At 46.1% G+C, this 19,771-nt stretch overlaps 1 protein-coding gene across 1 annotated transcript; it reads left to right on the plus strand.

Annotated features, from left to right (window-relative positions):
* The first annotated feature begins 31 nt into the window (after positions 1 to 31).
* Proser1 (proline and serine rich 1) lies at positions 32 to 19,418 on the plus strand. Its single transcript, NM_001107676.1, has 13 exons — positions 32 to 666; positions 2,983 to 3,048; positions 5,581 to 5,649; positions 6,328 to 6,422; positions 7,955 to 8,048; positions 9,669 to 9,779; positions 11,193 to 11,276; positions 12,398 to 12,476; positions 13,023 to 13,118; positions 13,374 to 13,418; positions 15,420 to 17,100; positions 17,467 to 17,617; positions 18,194 to 19,418. Exons 1-13 carry the CDS (start codon positions 622 to 624, stop codon positions 18,314 to 18,316), a joined length of 2,739 nt encoding a protein of 912 aa, NP_001101146.1. The 5' UTR covers positions 32 to 621; the 3' UTR covers positions 18,317 to 19,418.
* Positions 19,419 to 19,771: the final 353 nt, after the last annotated feature.

Here is a 19,771-nt window from a genome sequence, read left to right on the forward strand (position 1 = left end):
GACAAGCACTACCGAAGGTCCCCAGGAGCTGGTGGGGCATTTAGGGGTGCTCCCGCTGGGCGTCTGGCCGCGTGAGCGCTGCGGTGCTCGAGAGCCGCCCTTCGTGAGGCTGTATCCCCCTTCGCCCGGCTCCTATTGCGCCCCGGCCGCCGGCCCGCTCCCGGAAGCTACGAAAACCGGTAACAAAGGACCTGCGGGGCAGCCGGCTGCCGGAGCTGCGGGACCCCGAGATCCGGCGGAGCGGCTGGGCTGAGCGCCGGTGGGGCCACGTGTCCCGGATCGCTGCGGTGAGCGGAGCGTGTCTCGGCGGCCTTCCCGGGAGTGCCCGGCCCTGGGCCCCCTCCAGAGCCCTGATTTCTGCAAACGCACAAGCCGGCTCTGCTCTGAGCAGCTGAAGCTTTGTGCGAAGAAGCTACTGAAGTCTGATTTTAATAAAAACTTTTTTCAAGTTTCCGTTCTGGGATTTTTGTTTTTGTTTTTGTTTTGGTGCAGTTTGCAATACTCTCTACCTCGCCTCCTTTCTCCTTCTGGTGTATATTATAATCCACGAGTCTAACCTGGGATGAGCGTTTCGTAATTGCAAGTAGAACTGTTAGACGTCACGTCGGAATAGTACTCAAGATGGACAAAAAATCCTTTGAAACTGTGCTGGATGAAATTCGAAAGGTAATTGACCTTGATCCCTAAAATTCTTCTGAGATAATTGTCATGAGTTGCTTTCTTTGAGGTGTGTGTAGTCACCAAAGGGACTGTAAGAGCTTGCTTGCATCTTGATAGGTTGCACTGCTTGCTTAAATAGAAGATAAGCCACCTCACTGCTAAACTTGGGGAGTCATTGAGATGTGGGAATTCCGTTTGTACTACCCTCGGTTCCGGAGCCAACTGTAGATCCTTAGTAATTGAGCTTTTTTTGGTTTAGCATTTATTTTGGCATTTATTCAATGTTTCCATGTTTCAGTACCAGGAGTGACTGGGCACTGGAAGGGATGCCTAAGAAGGTTTTTTTTTTTTTTTTTTTTTTTTCAAATCTCAAGCTAGGCAGAATGTCTTCCCTGCCTTTGCTTTCCTTCCGCCTTTCCGTCTGCTTTTTGAAACTTTATATTTCCTGGAATGAACCAAACAGAAAAATAAATTGGAATGTAGTCTAAAAGTATCTCTTGTGCAAAAATAAGAGGTTGACTGTTTGACCGAAAGGGGAGTGGTGTGGCCTTGAGCCACACAGGCCCTCACTGCTTGCACCGGGCTGTCTTGCATCTGTTTGGCAACTCAAACCGGTGCCCCTGACTGGCACTGCAAAAGCTGCCGCCAGGTCTAGAGTTTTGTTTTGTTCTTTGTAAGACTCTTCTTTTTCCCCTTCTCAAGTAGCATATTTTTAATCTTTCATATTTGATGGTGCTGATTTTTTTTCTTTTCAAATAGACTTCTGCTCTTGCTGAGTCTTGCCTAATTAAAATTTAAAGCAAAATGTCATTTTACAATGCACTTAGAATTTGCCACAGTTGGTTTCGGAGCTGTTTTGTAACCATTCTGAGAAAATAAATTTTAAGTTAAAGTAGACTTGAGTGCAGACTTCTGCTTTGGAGCAGCGCAGACATACGTGTGTGTGTGTGTGTGTGTGTGTGTGTGTGTGTGTGTGTGTGTGTGTGTTCTCCCTTCTCAGCCTTGTTTAAAAAAAAAAAAAGTCTCGTAATAAATATTAACGAGGGAATCAGAAAGGTTCCAGAGACGGGACCTTCAAGTCCACCATTCTAGTCTGCAGTCGAAACATAGGCAGTTGGCTTTGCCAGCTGGAGAAGTGCATAGACGGTATCCTGCTGTAGTAAAATGGAGTAGAATAGAGGCGTTTCTAAGTAGGGGCTGTGTTAGGACTTTTAGGAATTGCTTTAGATTTTGTAAATGTCCGTTTAAATGGGTCACCTCTTCTGCTGTTACTGCACACCCACAGATAATTCTGGCTGTCACTTAAAGTAGAAACAGGTAAGAAGACCCTGGGGGAAAAATAGGAAAGGCATTGTTTTGTTTTCTCAAAACGGAGGGGATGATTTGAGATAGGATTGGTGTCATCAGCTCAAGCCAGGATTTGGTCCTGAATCTTGTTTTTGGCTGTCTCGGTAATGATGAAGGCAACGACGCCCCTCAGCGTGCATTACCCAGAATGCCATGTACATGTTGAACTATTGAGCACCCTGGATGATGTCCCTGGTCATTGCATTCACTCCTAGCAGAATGATATGTAGAGAAAATACAAATATTATTAGCTGTTTTGTAGTGAGGAGAAAAACGGCCAGTTCATATTTGATGATGAGGGGGTTGGGGATTTAGCTCAGTGGTAGAGCGCTTGCTAGCCCTGGGTTCGGTCCTCAGCTCTGGAAAAAAAAAAAAAAAAAAGACTGTTGTGTTCCCTATTTGATGATGAGTGGGCAGCTTGCTTTAGTCTTTCCATCTCTGAGGTCCACAGTAGCTGGTAGAGGAGCCTATGTGACTTCTGCATAGTACTAGAGCAGAGGCATCTGCTCTCACCTGCTGATAGGTTCCTCAGAAGAACAAAGACATCGATCAAACATCTCTCTACCAGGTCTCTAATTGTTAAGACCTCAGTACAGCTCTTTGAAGGTTACCGTTGGGATTTCCCCTTTATGAATGAGGAAGCAAGCTCTAAAGACTCACTGTAGGCCACATTGCTAGTTCTGAGCCAGCTTGAGCCTCATAGTGAGACCACTCTTGGAAGAAAAACAGTCCTGGCAAATTGTATCAGTTAGAGAGGGTGTGAAAAGAGTTAGACATTCACAAATTTGAAACCTAATTTGTACTAATGTTGACTCTGTTACAATGTTGCTCCTTCTGTTCCCAACAAGGCTAGAATTTCTCCTTACCTGGTGCAGCTCCTAGCTAGAGCTGAACCAGTGGATGTGTATGTATTTTCAGTTCCTGGGTATTAACATGCTTCTGGTGTATATTCATTCTTTTTTCCTCCTTTTCTAGGCTGTTTTGACAGAATATAAATTAAAAGCAATTGAATATGTTCATGGGTACTTCTCCAGTGAACAGGTATTCTTTTTTTTTTTTTTTTAAGCCTTTTTATACTACTGCCGTGGTTAATGTCTGTTTACTTCCTAGGTACAACAGAATTGCTTTGACTTTGCTGCCTTATTCCTTGTAGAAGTTCTTAGTTCTGGCAAAAACCTGTAAAGCCTTAGGAGAGCTTAGTGTATTAAACATAATTGCACCACATTCCTATTCTAAGGTGATTTAAAAACACTGTATCCTTTTCAAAAACTGTCAGTTATTCTGGGAAAGTGTCAAAAGTTTATAAACTTGGGGCCTAAAAGATGGCTCAGTGGTTAATAACCAGAGCACTTTCTGCTCTTGCAGAGGTCCCAGGTTTGGCTCTTAACACTGGTCATAATTTAAAACCAACCAGAGCTCCAGTTCCAAGACATCTGTCCTGCCAGGTCCAGCATGGACTCTGTTACGACAAAATGAACTTGGCTCCCTGCCCATGGGACAGGGCCAGCAGGTGGGGGATGGGGTGTCCACCAGTGTCAGTGGCTGCTGTGAATGTAAGACTTGTTTATATAATAATGTACAGGTCTTACTTTCTTCCTTCAAATTCTCCGTGTCAACATTAATGACTCTCTAAGTCCGGGAGGCTAAGGTGTGGATACTGTCTCAGCAAAATGGTAAACACTGGGACCTTTAGGACAGCCCTAAAGCCCGTGAAAAGGAACTCTAAAAACATAGGTTAAAAAATAAGAATGCAGTTTGAATTAATGAATTGCTTCAAGTTAAAGGAATAAAAGCAGCTGCATTGTGAGCCAACTTGTCAGATAGATACTAAGGACGGAGATCCCACCCAGCTAAGTTTTTTGTTTATGCTTACAAAGGCGGACAGATTCCTGAGTTCAAGGTTGGCCAGGGACAGACTAGTTTAAGTCCAGCAGTGGCAGAAATGGTAATTTCAGGGCAGGGTCCCACCCTGCCAGTTTATCCTCTGTGCTTTACAGAGGCGGGCGGATCTTATGCAATGCTAAGAGAAAATGCGTGCTTGCTGTCTCCAAAGAATTAAGGGGCTGGGGACACAGGATGCAGATTCTTAGGATAATCAAAAGGAAACCTGGAGTAAATGACTGGGTTGATATGTAAAATAAAGACTGGACTTGTGATCTGCAAGAGATGAGCTATCCAGAGAACTTTTTAAAACTGCAGGAGAGAACTGCTTGGAGAGCTGTCTCAAGTGGAATGTAGAGAGCATAGCAGTCTGGAGATCTCCAGAGAGAGCAGAACAGAGAGAAAGCAGGCAGGAAAGCTGTCTCCAGCAGAGCATAGGCCGCCAGGGTGGACCCGCAATTGGACTTGCGTGGTTTCATTTGCTGCTCCCAGACATCCTTTCTTAAGAACCCCTCTCCACGCTGAGGCTGCTCCTTGGTAGCATCTGATGCCTTCTTTTGCATGCAAGCAAAACACTCAGCCACATAAAACATAAATCTTTTGTAAGTTTTTTTTTAGTTTATGAGTTTGTAAATTTACTAACAGATGTGTATAGTATTTATAATAGCTTTAAAATTCGCTGTGTGATCAAAGGAGACAAGAATAAATGTTGAACGGTCACAAAGTCCACAGACTCCTCCTGTATTACTGCTTTTCCTTTGGGTTTTCCTTCAAGACCGTGGCCCAGGGCGAGGGCATCCCTGCACTGCTCACTCCTGACTGCAGAGCAGCGTGCACTCGTTCCTAGGCTTCTGTTTCTGGGTGTCTGGAGGAGAGCCCTGGGATCCTAGCCATCTGACTCTCAGTGCAGTGCTGAGCTAGACCTGTGCCTATGGCTGCTGTTGTATAATCTGCAGCTTCAAGCCCAGAGCAGCCATGCGGGCCTTCAGTCAGTCACATACGCTGAGTGGTCCGAGCTGCCCCTGCACGTGTAGTTTTCCCTGTGTAGTTAGTGTTTTCACAGCCCTTCTCCACCTAAATTTCAACTTCCTGAGCCTTCAGTGTACACCATTTCCTGGACTTCTTTTTCATGATTTTTATTTATTTATTTTATGGTACCCCAGGGCCTTGTACATGCTGGGCATGTGCCCTTCCACTGAACTACGTCCTGGGCTGCTGCTGCTGCTGCTGCTTTTTTTTTTTTTTTTTTTTTTTTTTTTTTTTTTTTGAGGCAGAGATTTATTATTTAATTGCCAGTCAGGCACTTCCAGGTAAATCTAGATCGCTTGTCACCTTTTGAAAAGGAAGGAAGGAAAAAGGAAGGAACAAAAGAACAATTTATCATAGGGAGTGGACAGGAAATGCCACCGGGCTCACGTGGTGGTCCAAGGACAGCTTGTGGGAGACTCAGATCAGTCTTGATGGCACACACATCTACCCATGGAGCCTTCTTGCCAGCCCTGTGTCCTTTTCTTTCTTCCGAGAGTAGGGACTGTGGGACTGGAGTTTCGAGTTTACAGTGGTTGTGTTTTGCTGCACGGGTAGCTTGCCTCCCACACAGTGATGGGGACTGGAATTGCAAATGTTGAAGTCTATTTGAAGGAAATGTGTGCAGACGCTGCCATGAGAGCTGAAGGAAGTCTCTGCTTGCAGGTGGTTGATCTCCTGAGGTACTTCTCCTGGGCGGAGCCACAGCTGAAAGCCATGAAAGCTCTACAGCACGTGAGTGACTCCCTGCTCCTGTATTGGAAGTCACCATGACTCACTCTCCCATTTCACCCAGTCCAGGCCAGATCGTGGTTTGCATCAGAAAGAGCTAACCTTAAATTCCATCATGCTTTGATATACCAAGTAACTATGCTAAAAAGTTAAAAACCTTCCAGGGTACGAACTTGTGCTACCACTGAATCCTATATGGCTTCTAACTGGCAAAGACAGGGAGTATACTCAGTGAGGCAGAGTCCTGGGAGTTGGACCCTTATGATTCAGATTTGGCAGCATCTCCCACAGTGCATCACTGTAGACTAAAGGAAGCCATGCCTTAGAGAAGCTGGCACTGTGCTTTTCCTGGTGAGTTGAGTCACCCTTGTGTACATGCCACCTTGGTAGGTGGCCACACTTGTTACAGGTGAGCACACTGGGAAACACGGATCTAAAACATACATGTAGAACCTAGATCTGTTTCTGGAGTCATTACACTAAAAGCAGTCCCAAGTGTGACTCAGAATTTTTGGAATTTCCCTAGAGTTGCTAGGGGCTTACCTTTTTGCGTGTTACTCTCAGCTAAGATGTAGGCTGTGTCCTAAAATGTTTATACTATAGGATTTAGTTATAGTTCCCCAAATTGGGTAGGTCTGCTACGGCGATCCCACATTGAAACACGTTTTCTTTCTATGATAGAAAATGGTGGCCGTCCACCCAGCAGAAGTGGTGAGCATCCTGAGCTGTTTCACCTTTAGTAAGGACAAGCTGGCTGCTCTGGAGCTCTTGGCCTCGTGAGTATTTCTCTTACTGCTTGCCTCAAATCTGAAGGCTTTAGCTGGCTCTTAAAGTCACTGATCTCTGTTAATGTGTCCGTTGCATGGAGCAGCAGAATGCTAGTGAGATAGTCTATGAAAGATGGCCTACATTAATGAATCAATTATGTAAGGGAGCAGAGCCCTAATAAAATAATCTATAAAAACTGCTGGGTGTGGGAGACACGGATTCATGTCAGAAATTGGGGGTCGGAGGCAGGGAACCCTGAATAAGACAGTAAGAACCTGTCTGCAGATCAAAGCAACAAACAAAAGTGCCCATGCTCTGTGAAAGCATAGTACTGGATTCTAGTGTCTTACATAGTCAGTTCTGCCTGTGTCTGGTCATAGCTCACAGAACAATGTGTGATGGCGCCTGCCACCACAGTACTCGGGTGTAGGCCTGGGGGATTTAGCAAAAGACATACGAAAATGCCAAAGCTTTACTGAGGTTCACAGTACATATACCCCAAATCCACCGGGTGGGAAAACCCAGGAAGCACAGTGGAAAAACAAGTTTACATTCTCAGGATAAAAACAGGAACAACAGGAACTGACTACCTCCCATCCACCAAACAGCAGGGTCAGGATGTTCTTTTCTTAAGAACAAAAGCTTCCACATGCATCAGCAAGGCTCAGCAGGGGCCAAACACTGGGGGCCCAGTATGTCTATGGCTATACCTCACCGGGTAATGAGCACTTCCTGCCTAAGATAATGGCTGTTTCTCGCTCCCGCACGTCTGCATTCGCTTTGCTTTCTTCCTATCCTGAGTGTCTTAGTCAGGGTTTCAATTCCTGCAAACATCACGACCAAGACGAAAGTTGGGGAGGAAAGGGTTTATTCAGCTTACACTTCCACAGTGCTGTTCATCACCAAAGGAAGTCAGGACAGGAACTCACAAGGGCAGGAACTTGGAGGCAGGAGCTGATGCAGAGGCCATGGAGGGGTGCTGCTTACTGACTTGCTTCCCCTGGCTGGCTCAGCTTGCTTTCTTATAGAACCCAGGACTACCAGCCCAGGGATGGCACCACTCACAATAGGCCTTCCCTCCTGGATCACTAATTGACAAAATGCTTTATAGCTGGATCTCATGGAGGCATTTCCTCAAGGGAGGCTACTTTCTCTGTGACAACTACAGCTTGTGTCAAGTTGACACACAAAACCAGCTAGCACCCTGAATAACTCAAAAGGCAAAGTGATAAAAATGTGGGATGTTAATTGAGGGACACTTGTACCTCAGCCTTCAGTTCCAAAAGTGATAGAGTTATGTGAGGCTGTGGGAATTCTCCTTACCTGATGCTTGAGAACTTGTGTGACACTTAGTGTGAGCTTGAAGAGAAGGGACCTGATCTTTAAGGGTGGGCGAGTTGCTTATTCAAAGAGAATGTATTCTACAGTCTGGTACATGTTTATATGTCCATGAAAACACAAAACATAGCATAAAGACATTCTGACCTGTGTCTATGTGCCTGGATCCTCAAACAGAAACTAAGTCCTGTTGCCTTGACAGAAACATTGTGGATGCACAGAACTCTCGTCCCATTGAAGATTTATTCAGAATCAACATGTCTGAGAAGAAACGGTGCAAGAGAGTCCTGGAGCAGGTAATCCTCGCCAGTGCTGTTGAAGATGCTGTGCTGAGCCTGGGGTGTTGGATAGCAGAGTGCCTGCCTCACCGTGGCAGCGCTGGGGACTGACTTAGAAGCAGACATTCGTGCCAGCCAGGGAGCACAAGAAAAGCCTTGTGGAAGAAGCTTATGTGTGCAGACATGACTTGAAGGAGATAGAGTGCTCTCCGAGGGCCCTGCTGCTCACAGTGATCCTTGAAGCTTCCTGAGGTCAGGAAAGAGGCTCTGCCTCCCTGCTTGTTTCTGTTGCTGAGATGACCTCCATCCTCGTTAACACCAGTGTCACTGTGTTTCTTGACAAAATCTTGGAGTCCTATATACATAGCTGTAGTTGTCTCCTTCTAATGTATTCTCTGCATCACTCATTGACTCAGAAATCTTCTGGGACCACATGCTCCTTCGAGTGGAACACTATTATTATAAATGAATTCATCAAAGTGTTCCTATGTTCTAGTCCAAAGTTGTATTAAGAATTTGACCCAACATGCTCACTTCGGCAGCACATATACTAAAAAAGATTTTTATCCTATATAAATTCATACATAAGGGTATTTTCCTAGTGTAGTTTATTATGACCAAATTGGGGTGATTTTTTTTAAGGTTGAGGTGTTTAGTTGGAGACTGGAATATGCAGTTAACGTGATTTGTGGAAACTTATAAAAATAATTATAAATACAACCAGCAACCCCGTAAGTACTTTGATATGAGTGATTGTATATGTTGTGGATACCACACATATTACTTGACTCCCCTGTGTATTTCTGCAGTACAGTATACATCCACCGGAGTGCATTTGCTTTACAAAGTACTCATTACCAGCTCCATGTGTCTGAGGTACCCGTTTAGAAGCCGAGAGTGTACTGTAACTACCATATACCTAAATCCTTTCTCAGTGCCTCACAAGAGAACGCTAAGTAAATCATTCCTGTGTTTTCAGTAGTCTGGCTCTTTGGAATTGTTTTTTTAAGCATTTTTAAATGATTTCTTTTTTTTACTGCGTGTGAGTTTGTGCCTGTAAGTGTAGAAGGGCCCAAGAGGATGAGCTGCCCAATGTGGGTGTTGGGACCAAGGCCTCTGCAAGAGTAGCAAGTGCCACCCGTGTGTGTGTGTGTGTGTGTGTGTGTGTGTGTGTGTGTAAACATTTTCAAAGCAATCTCATTTTGACTGTGTGGGATTGGTTTGGCTTGTTGTTGTTGTTGTTGTTGTTGTTGTTGTTTTGGTAGTTGACTAAAGGAATGGAGCAGGCACTCCTCACTATGTAGACCAGGCTAGCCTCGAACTCACAGAACTCTGCCTACCTGTGCCCTGGGCTTAAAGGTGTACATATTACACCTTACTGCTAGATAACAGACCTTTCTTGAACCCATTGGTTATAGCACGGACGATACATAGTGGTAATAATTCCACAGAGGGAGCCCCCACTTCTTTGGATACTCCCTTGGGTTCATAGAGGTCTCTGGTGATTGATGGTAGGTGAATGTGGGAATGGCGGGCTACTCCTTAATTCATGGCCTTAGCTGGACTTCCTGTCACCTGGATACCTGACGTGATGAGTTTGATTTTTGTTAACCACGTTTTCTTTTTTTTATGTTACAGGCTTCCAAGGCAGGCTGCAAAGCCCCTCACGCCATGATTTCTTCATGTGGAACCATCCCGGGGAACCCCTATCCCAAAGGAAAACCCAGTCGTATAAATGGGATTTTCCCTGTAAGCATGCCTCTACATGTATGAAATTCCTCATGACTGAGTGTCACGGTAGCACAGCTCTGTACGTTTATGTGCTGCATATGAGAACATGCCAGCTTGTGATGCTTCTCCAAAGGGAAGGCATCTCCTGTCCTCCACTTGATTGATAGACAGTTGGAAGTTCATGTGTAACCATTAACTGACTGGGTTACCCTCAGAACATGACAGACAAAGGCTGCTTTTGTTGTTTTACTTGCCAACTATTCTCAGCAGATTCCAACAGTTGTATAGCCGAGAACCCATTTGGGAAACTAAGACGAAGCCCTTTAAGAATCTTGTTTGGATTCCAGTGGGTGGTTCTCAAAGCTCTTGGAAAATAACCTTTTCAAAAGTTGCATTCAAAAGTCATTACATTTCTATTACTATGTCACAACCCCAGAGCTTCATGGGGTTGTTCAGTAGTAGACATTTATCATTTCCAATAGTTTTTGGTGTGTGTGGTTAGTTGGTTGGTTGATTTGTTGGCTTTGTCTTTTTATTTTGAGACAGGGTCTCACTCCAGAACAGGCTAGCTTGGAACTCAGAGATCTGCCCACACCTGCCTCCCAATTGCTAGGATTAAAGCCTGGGCCACCACACTGTGCTCCTGTAGTTTTCCTGACTGGGGAAGTAGGAGTGGCTTAGCTCTGTAGTTCCGGCTGAGGTTTCACCAGAAGCTTGACTGGGATGCACGAACATCCTTTTCCTTCCAGGTAGCTCACTTAAGTGCCTGGCAAGTTAGTGTTGCTTGTTGCCAGGAATCTTATTCCTCACCACAAGGGCTTGAGCACCCTCATGACGTGGTAGCTGGTTTCCACAGCACATGTAACCAAGGGGAGGTGGGGCAGCTACAGTAAGGCTTCTTAGGATTGGTTTTGGGAATCAGTGCCATTCTTTAATGTCCTGGTAGTAACTCACACACATCAGCCCTAGTTATTCTGAAATGGATGGTGGGCAGCAATGGCCAGTGGCGCCATCTTGGAAGCTGGCCTCTGTACCGGTGTGTATTACCTAAAAACACTACCTGAGGTGACAGGCTGTGGAGGCTTCTGATCTGTTCTATAGAGCAGTCTCTAATGGGGTCTCAGTCACCAGGTTTCTTTTTCAGCCTCTGATTTATATACACTGACATGAAAGTTGGCGTGGGCGTGTGTGTGTGTGCGTGTGTGTGTGTGTGTGTAGAAAGAATTAGACTACACATCATCCATTCCTGTCATCCCCTCTGCTACCGTGTTCCAGGATGATTAAGAGGAAGGTGGGGTAGCCAAATGGGGCAGGATTGGGCCTGGAATCCAAGAATTATTCTTCTTTGCAAGTCCCTTCAGAATAAGTCAGTGCAGTTGCCTCTTCTGTCTAAAATCTTGACCACCCCTTCTCCCCCTTTTTTCTAACTAGGGAACTCCTCTGAAGAAGGATGGTGAAGAAATTACCAATGAAGGCAAAGGAATAGCAGCGCGGATTCTCGGGCCATCCAAGCCAGTATGTGCTGAAATAAAAATAGGAAGCAGGCGTTAGGTTCTCTATGTGTAGCTTTCTGTCTGTGTAAAGTAAGTTTTCTGTGTCACAGTTTAAATATGGTAGAAATTCTAGGTCAGAGAGAGTGGCCTAGGGCTGAGTATAAGGACTTAGCTCTAGAGTTCAAGGCTCTTTGGAGAGTAAGCATTTGATTTGAAAGTTAAAATAAGCAGGCCACGCTCATCTGTTCAGGTAAGGATTGGAGAGCTATGTTTACCTGCCCGCTAATTAGTCTTAATGTTAGTGAAAGGGGCATGGAGCCAGGGCTTGTCCTTTCAAGGGAATGGCTCTAATGACTGGAAATATAAATGGAACGAACGGGAGAATGGGACCTCCTGGGTGGAGAAGTTCATAAGTACTGGTGCCCCACACAGCCTTTGCATTCCCTGCCCTTTCACAAGACAGGAGAACCAGGTAGCTGTTTCTGAGGCCAGAGCAGAAGGAAACAGTGCCTTCCCACCAGTGGATTCCTCTGTCCAATGCCTCCTGCTTACTCTTTCACCCTGGGTAAAACAGTGTTTGGTGTAGTTTTAGATACTTAAGACTCTATAAAATAAAGTGCTTGTGAATCGAGGTTTCAAAAGAATAAAAACATTCAGTTCCTAACCCATTGTGTAATAGTTGTCAGACTGCCAGGTGCTAATGATCCTCCCAGTGCTAAGATCCTCATGATCGCAGGAGAGCAGTGCCCTTGAGGTCTGCATGTGTTGGAGAGACCAGACCCTGAAGATTGTAGTGATCGTAGGAGGACTTTGTCCTTAAGGTCATTATGTGTCAAGGAGAGATCTGAGTCTCCTGTGTTGCTTTCATACTGGAGATGGGAATTCCTGGGGCTGGCCTAGGCTGGGTCAGAAAGGCACCTGCTGTTCATTCAGGTCTGACCTTTATTGGGAGGATGAATGAATGCTAAAATTAAAGCACAGCATGTCTGGCCAGCCGTATCTTTGGAACTGAGTAAGAACCACGCTTATGAAAGCAAAGACTTTACATAGTCTGAAGCTGTGACAACTGGGGCGTCTTCAGTCTCTTAGGATTGTATTGTTTTATCAGTGATGTCTAATGACTGTGCTTCTTCCCTTGTCCAGCCTCCTTCAACATACAATCCACACAAACCTGTCCCCTACCCAATACCTCCATGCCGGCCGCATGCAACTATTGCACCAAGTAAGCATTTGCTCGTCTGCACTTTCCCTTTCTGCTGTCCATTACACTGAGAGGACAGGCTGCTCTGTGTGCTTGGGGAATCTACAGCACTTCAGTTCTGAGAGCTTATTTTTGCTGATGGCCAGCTGCTAAATCCTGGTCTAGCACGCTGCCGCAGGTATAGTTTGTTTTCAGTGTGTTTTCCGTGTTTACCTTAATTGCAGATTGTTTTAGTCACCTCAGTATTACGCTTTTCACTTTGGTAAATGGCCCTAAGTGCCCTTTTCTTTAGGTGTCCAGAGGTATCACCAGTGCATTTAGGAAAGGTCAAGTGTGTGTACTGCACTTAAGTGGGCCAGCTTCACCCGCCTCACCTGTCGGAAGGTGTCTGGACAGGGCTCACAGCCAGAGCTGTCTACCCCTCAGTTCTTACTTATGCTCCCTCCGTGTGAGAGCCTCTATTACACGACAGTTCAAAATAAACCCCATTCCTGCCTTAGCGCAGATTTTAACTCCTAGCCGGTGACACTAAGTTCTCTCTCTCTTTCTATCACGTTCTCATTTTAGGTGCTTACAACAATGCCGGTCTGGTACCATTAGCCAATGTGATAGCTCCAGGTGTCCCTCCCCCACCTCCATACACTCCGAATCCAGCAGGAGCAGGTAAAGGCCTGCAGTTGTGGGCTGTTATTTTAAAATGAGTCACGAGGTGTTCGTCTGTGTGTCTGTAAATGTGTCCGTACAGTAACAACCTGTTCTGGTCATGTGGCTAGGATTCCTGTGTACTCTTATTTTTCCTTCAGTGTTTCCAATGATGTCTACTTGCTTTTATTTTAGCTTTTCTTTTTTTGACATCTATCTGTGATCACGGTGGGGGAATAATTTGATTAAAGCTTGAAATTTTTTCTTTTTATATAGACAACGAAGACCTCTCCAGTCAGTCAAAACCTACACAGAGTCAAAGTAAGTACCAAATAGATTCAGAAACAACTGCTGTCTGTCATGACGGCTGGCTGTTGCTTACTGGGAACTTGAGAAAGGATCCTAGATGTAGGGTAATTCACGAAAAATGACTTCATAGTGATAGAGTTTACATTCAAGAAATGCACATATCGTCTGGATTTAAATTCATTTTATGACTTTGTATCCTATTTGCAAAACTCCTTGAAATCTGAGAGTCCCATAACATGTATTCACTTACATTGTGATATGGGAGACGTGCTTTTCATATGCACACGAATGTCCCCCTTTTTGTCAGATAGTGAGTCCAGTAAGCCTATTAGGCCCAACCTAAGGAGGAAGAGGATAGGGAGCACTGGAGCAGCAAAGGGCACTGAAGACGAGGTGGCCTGGGAGGTGCCTCCAGATGGCAGCACAGAACTGTGTTGCACAGTCAGGAATGAGTACTAGGAAGGGGTGCTTTCTGGTGTGGAGGAAAAGGAGTTCTCAGAAACAAAAAGCAACACCTATATCTGATGAGTGTGCCAAGGGTGGGGATGTTGGTGGGAAATCTCTCCTCTGTGAAGTTGTCCAGAGGTGTGGCCAGCTTCTGTGTGAAGGAGGGAGGACAGAATGAACAGATGGTAGATGTCAGGGTTTCTCTCTGGCTTTGGAGCTACCTGGCTTTGTAAACAAGTCGTTCAACTTTATGGAAATAATTTTAAAGCCTTTACATTCAAATACACACACACACTCTTTTAGAAATTACAAAACAGTAATAAAGACTACCTCTGTAGTGGTAAGACCATGGGCCCTATCGCGTGATAGCTGTGTGGTATTATTTATTGTAGGTTCTGGGGGGTTTTTTTTGTTTTGTTTTTTTTCTGTGCTGGAGGATTGAGGCCAGGGCCTTACATAGGCTTTCCATAATGAAGCTGCATAACTGTTTGATCTCTATTAATCCACCAGCTTACTACACCAGGTCAGTCTCTGGATCAGTGTCGGGCAGATGGAGTGACCATGAGTGTTATCTTGCCAAGAGTCTGGTTTCCACACACATCTTTAAATGTCTGTCTTACTCCCTGAAAAATGCTATTCTGTGGTTATCACTACAGAGGGAGTAGCTGTCTGTGTTACCTCTGAAACAGATGGTCCAAATATAGTCTCAGACAGTGCTGATCACAGTGGCATTGCCTGTAAACGTCCTGTTTCCTATCAGCTGCCACAAAGCAATTGGACGAAGCCACTAAATTCATTCTAGAAGGAAGAATTCTAGAAGTAAGAATCAGATCACCCCAAATCCTCCTTTCAATCATCCATAGAGTTTATCAGAATTAGATTGGTGGAGCAAACACAAACATTGAAAAAAGTTCTTGGGTGGTTTGGGATCTGCCCTCTATGGTGAACCTGTATGGATCCCTGGCCCAAACTTAACTAAAACACAGAGGCCTGAGTGTGGAGGATGAACAGACACAACACTGCACTTAACAAGTCCCCAGGCCAGGCTGTGAACTGTAAGGCTTAGGGGCTGGTGCAGATTGCCCAGTACACCCAGAGCAGGCTATGGCTGCACAGGTCAGTGAGATGGTCCTGGGCTGGGAGGCTGTGCACGAGTTCACCCTAGAGAAAGGGTTCTTCAACTAAAGGAACTGGAGGGGAAGTCCGTGTTTCCAAGCGGCCTCCTCACAAGTGCTTCCGGTTTCCGAGCGGGCCTCCTCACAAGTGCTTCCGGTTTCATAAAGCAAGAATTATGAAAGGAACAATCTCTAGCTGCTCTAGGCTTCCTCACTGATGAGCTGCGACAAGCAAGGCATGGCTATGGTCCTAGTCACAGATGTTCCAAAGTGAAGTTAGGCTAATAGCACCCATCAGCTCAGATGTGACAAGAACAACTTGATGCCTGCCGCTGTTTTTTCTTGGTACTTGTGAAATAAGGCCCCTCCCCTCCAAAACAGTGGCTAGGCATCTTTTCATTTAAATTGGACATTCCAACACTGGTAACTCCCTGCTTTTTCTCTCCCACAGCGTTTTCCACCGCAGCCAGTCAACTCTTCTCTCCTCATGGTTCTAATCCTTCGACTCCTGCTGCCACTCCAGTACCTGCTGTGTCCCCAGCCAAGGCAGTAAACCACCCATCCGTGTCAGCAGCTGCCACAGGAGCCGGAATGAGTGCGCCCAACACTCCCCTGGCTGTGTTCCCAACGCCTCAGCCATCTACCCCGAACCCGACTGTGATCCGGACTCCCTCAGTGCCCGCAACACCTGTTACTTCCACCCACAGCACCACACCCGCTCCGGTCCCTTCTGTTTTTTCTGGCCTAGTGCCACTACCAGGCCTATCTGCCACCCCCACCCCATCCACTCAGGCCATCTCGATACCAAGGGTCACTCTGGCTTCCAGTGAGACATTTGCTTCCACTTGTGCCCCATTCACCAGCCACTCCTTGGCCAGCTCTACTGCTGGGTCAGCCAGTAACCCAATCACCGCTCCCCTCTCTTCCGTCTTCGCAGGTCTGCCTCTGCCCTTCCCACCGGCATCCCACAGCATAGCTACCCCGACTCCGTCTGTAATTGCCAGTGCTACGGGTCCGCTTGGTGTAAACAGCCCCCTTCTGTCTGCCTTAAAAGGCTTTCTTACATCAAATGACACTCACTTAATCAATTCCTCTGGCTTGCCGTCTGCGGTCACAAGTGGGCTGGCTTCATTATCCTCTCTTCCCAGTCGAAACTCAGATTCTCCTGCCTCGGTCACTAACAAGTGCTATCCCCCTGCAGCCGTTCCCACTGCACAGAGGTCTTCCACCCCAGGGCTGGCCATGTTCCCAGGCCTGCAGTCTCCTGTGGCTAGTGCCACCTCTGCAGCCCCAACTCTGCCTGCACAGTCTCCCTTAGTTACCCCCTCCTCCACAGCGGTGCCAGTCAGCTGTGGCTCCTCAGGTTCGCTTTTGCACGGTCCCCACGCAGGTGGCATCTCATCTGTCCCTGCTGCAGCAACTATGCCCGTTATGATAAAAAGTGAGCCCACAAGCCCCCCGCCCTCGGCTTTCAAAGGTCCAGCTCACCCCGGGACTCCTGCGCATGGTACCTTGGGCCTGTCGGGTGCCCTAGGCCGTGGGTACCCCACGACCTCAGTGCCCATCAGTGTGCCCACTTGCCTTAACCCTGCACTGTCTGGGCTTTCCAGCCTGAGCACCCCCTTGGCTGGTTCTATGTCCCTTACACCCCACGCGTCCTCCACACCCATCGCCCCTGTGTTCACTGCCCTTCCCCCTTTCACTTCACTGACCAATAGTTTCCCTCTACCGGGCAGCCCCTCCCTCAATCCTGCTGTATCCCTCACGGGGCCCTCGACCACCACATCTGCAGCTGTACACCCTAGCTCCGCAACCGTGCGCACAGTGCTGCCCACCACCAATTCCTCGCCCGCAGCCTTCCCACTCAACCTGTCCACCGCTGTGCCCTCGCTCTTCGCGGTCACCCAGGGTCCGCTGCCCACCTCTAACCCATCCTACCCCGGCTTCCCTGTCTCCAGTGCCCCAAGCGGTGCCCCCACACTGCCCTCGTTCCCAGGGCTGCAGGCACCCTCCACGGTGGCAGTTACTCCATTGCCAGTGGCTGCCTCGGCTCCATCACCTGCACCAGTCCTCCCTGGGTTTGCCTCAGCCTTCAGTTCCAACTTCAACTCCGCCCTGGTGGCACAAGCTGGGTATGTGACTAGGCTGCCCACAAGTTCAAATCACTTCTCGCCAAGCTCATATAGCTCCGTCATGATTTATATTGAGGTATTAGGCAAAGAGGGGTGGGGGGATAGAAGCCCAATACCCAAAATGTCTTATGTAACATGTAGCAGCCATGTAACAGTGACTATTTGACTTGCTTCTAAGGTAGCTGGAAGTGTCAATGAGTAACTGTCACCATAGTAAGTGACTCATTTCTACAGTTTGGTCCTACAGAGGAGCTCTGATTTGTTCACATTCCCATCTCTAAGTTGCCTCTTCCCAAATATGGGAGAAGTGGCCGCCCTCCTCCAACTGTCTGCGGTTTGACCTGTTTTTCTACCAATTGTTTTCAGTTTGTCATCTGGACTCCAAGCTGCGGGTAGCTCTGTATTTCCAGGCCTTCTGTCCCTCCCAGGTATCCCTGGGTTTTCCCAGACTCCTCCACAGTCTTCCCTCCAAGAATTACAGCACAGTGCGGCTGCCCAGTCAGCGTTGTTGCAGCAGGTATGCAGAATGTGCAGTAAGTAAGCCAGGAACCTCCGTCTTGTCCCACGCCAGGAAGGAGTCTTAACCAGAATCCAGAAGATTGCTTTCATTAGCTCTCCCCAAATCCACAGATTCTATATCTCCTTTCAGAAGAGTAACAAAGAGTGAGAGTCGAATGTATGAATTGTTTTTCTCATTTATAATTTTTTTTTTTTTTTTAAGAAAAATCTCAGCCAGTTGGTTAGTGGTACACACCTTTAATCCCAGGACTCAGGAGGCAGAGGCAGGAGTTCCAGGACAGCCACAGCTGCACAGAAAAGACAGAACTAAGCAAGCAAACCCTCAGTTTGGAGACTTCATAAAATGGAAACCAGTAGAGAAGCCACAATTGAATTTGTCTTAGACTTAAGCTTTCGTGAATACAGGAAGGCAAATTATCTCTACAAAACAATACCAAAAATTCACCTCCTGCTTATTTTTTAAAATAGTATTTTTGTCCTTTAGTCCCTGTTCTGTCTGGTTGTGGGTGGGTGGGAGCCAGTCCACAACCAATGAACTAGCACTCTGCTAACTGCTTGTGCTTCTTTCCTGCAGGTCCACTCAGCATCGGCTCTGGAGAACTATCCTGCCCAGACAGACGGGTTCCCTAGCTACCCCTCCACACCAGGAACACCATTTTCTCTGCAAACAGGCCTATCCCAAAGTGGATGGCAATGAGTTTTAAAGGTGTTTATTCTTCTTGGGAGCAACATGAGATTTACCCAAGATCTGCAATGAACAATCTGCCAGATGAATTGGCCAATAATTTGAAAGTAAGAGTTCCTTAGGGAACAGAGCTTAAAAGTTCAGGTTGTGTTTTTAATGTGGTTGTATCAGAACCCTTAATCTTACCTATGTAAATAAGATGACAATAAATTGTAATGAGAATAGTATTTTAAACATACTTGGGGACTTATTACCTCCCTTCCTATAAGCTTTGAATTATGTGAGTGATCCACATAGACTATTGAAGAGGAGACTGAAGTCTTTATAGCCAAATACAGCCTTAAGTCTGCTTGTGTCACCTCCACGGACAAAAGTGATAGTTGTGCCTCCGGCTGCATGTGGCCCTGGGGGGGAGTTATATTCCTCAGATGCATGTTAGCATCAGCTGGCACACAGTATCCTGTGTGTATCCACAACAGGGGGCTTGAGATGACTGTTACTTTTAATTTATTACCAATAGTCCTATATACTGCTGAATTTAACTGAATATATTTCAGGAAGGTAAAAAATGGTGCTTACTATAGTCTTTAGAATGAATTTCAGGTGTTTTCAACTAAAAATGTCTATCCAGAACTACTTTCTTATAGATCTATATGTGAGGGAGACTAGGCAAAACATCTTTCACAATCTCAGCAGTATGCCGAAGGTGAGTCCCAGGCCACCGCTATTGCTCCTTGTACCCTGGAAGCTCTCGGAGAATGTTTACACTCATGGGATGTATTTCCATTCACACACTCATCTGAAATGAATGTGCAGCAGCGAGAGAGAAGACTTACTCTGTCTGTGGACGCAGCGTGCTCTGAGGACCTGTGCTGGTGGAGCACCATCCTGAGCAGTGGCTGCCACACTGGGGGAGGGAAGTGGGGAGAATGTAAACCATAGGCTCTACTGTAGTGCATCCCAACACCTAGAAGTTCTACTTTTATAAAGATGGCCTCTGAAAGATGTTGCAAATGTATTTTCCTTCAGCGTGGGGAACAAACTTTTTAAGTATATTGAAAAATCCTGTATGGTTAGTTTTTAACATTTTTTAAAAATAAACTTTATGGATATCACAAACTATAGCGTGTTTTATTAAATGCTAGGTAGATAACTGTTAAGTTTTTCTAATTTCTATGGCTAATATGTTGAATATTTTCATCTGAGTTTAGTTGAAACTCCATTTAGAACACTGATTATCCAGTCCTTTAAGTGAAATCGTAAGCAAACAGTCAGATGATGAGCAGCGTGTGGGGCAAGCAGACCCTCTCCTCGAGCACAGACTGACACCAACTGCTGGAAGTTGCCATTTGCTCTTTTTAAGTCCACATTCATAACAGTCTTACATGTGCTGGCCATCCAGAAAATGATCACTGACAGAGTGATCTCCATGTAGTATGATTCTACTGTGACTTAACAGTTCTATTC

Source organism: Rattus norvegicus, chromosome 2 (assembly GCF_036323735.1).
Source record: "Rattus norvegicus strain BN/NHsdMcwi chromosome 2, GRCr8, whole genome shotgun sequence".
NCBI lineage: Eukaryota > Metazoa > Chordata > Mammalia > Rodentia > Muridae > Rattus > Rattus norvegicus.

What these genes read in the sequence shown, in the direction of transcription:
- Proser1 (NM_001107676.1), top strand. Translation starts at nt 622, where the DNA reads ATGGACAAAAAATCCTTTGAAACTGTGCTGGATGAAATTCGAAAG. An exon ending in CCATGAAAGCTCTACAGCAC is followed by an intron (nt 5,650 to 6,327) that starts GTGAGTGACTCC and finishes TTTCTATGATAG; the next exon opens with AAAATGGTGGCCGTCCACCC. An exon ending in GCCCTGGTGGCACAAGCTGG is followed by an intron (nt 17,101 to 17,466) that starts GTATGTGACTAG and finishes AATTGTTTTCAG; the next exon opens with TTTGTCATCTGGACTCCAAG.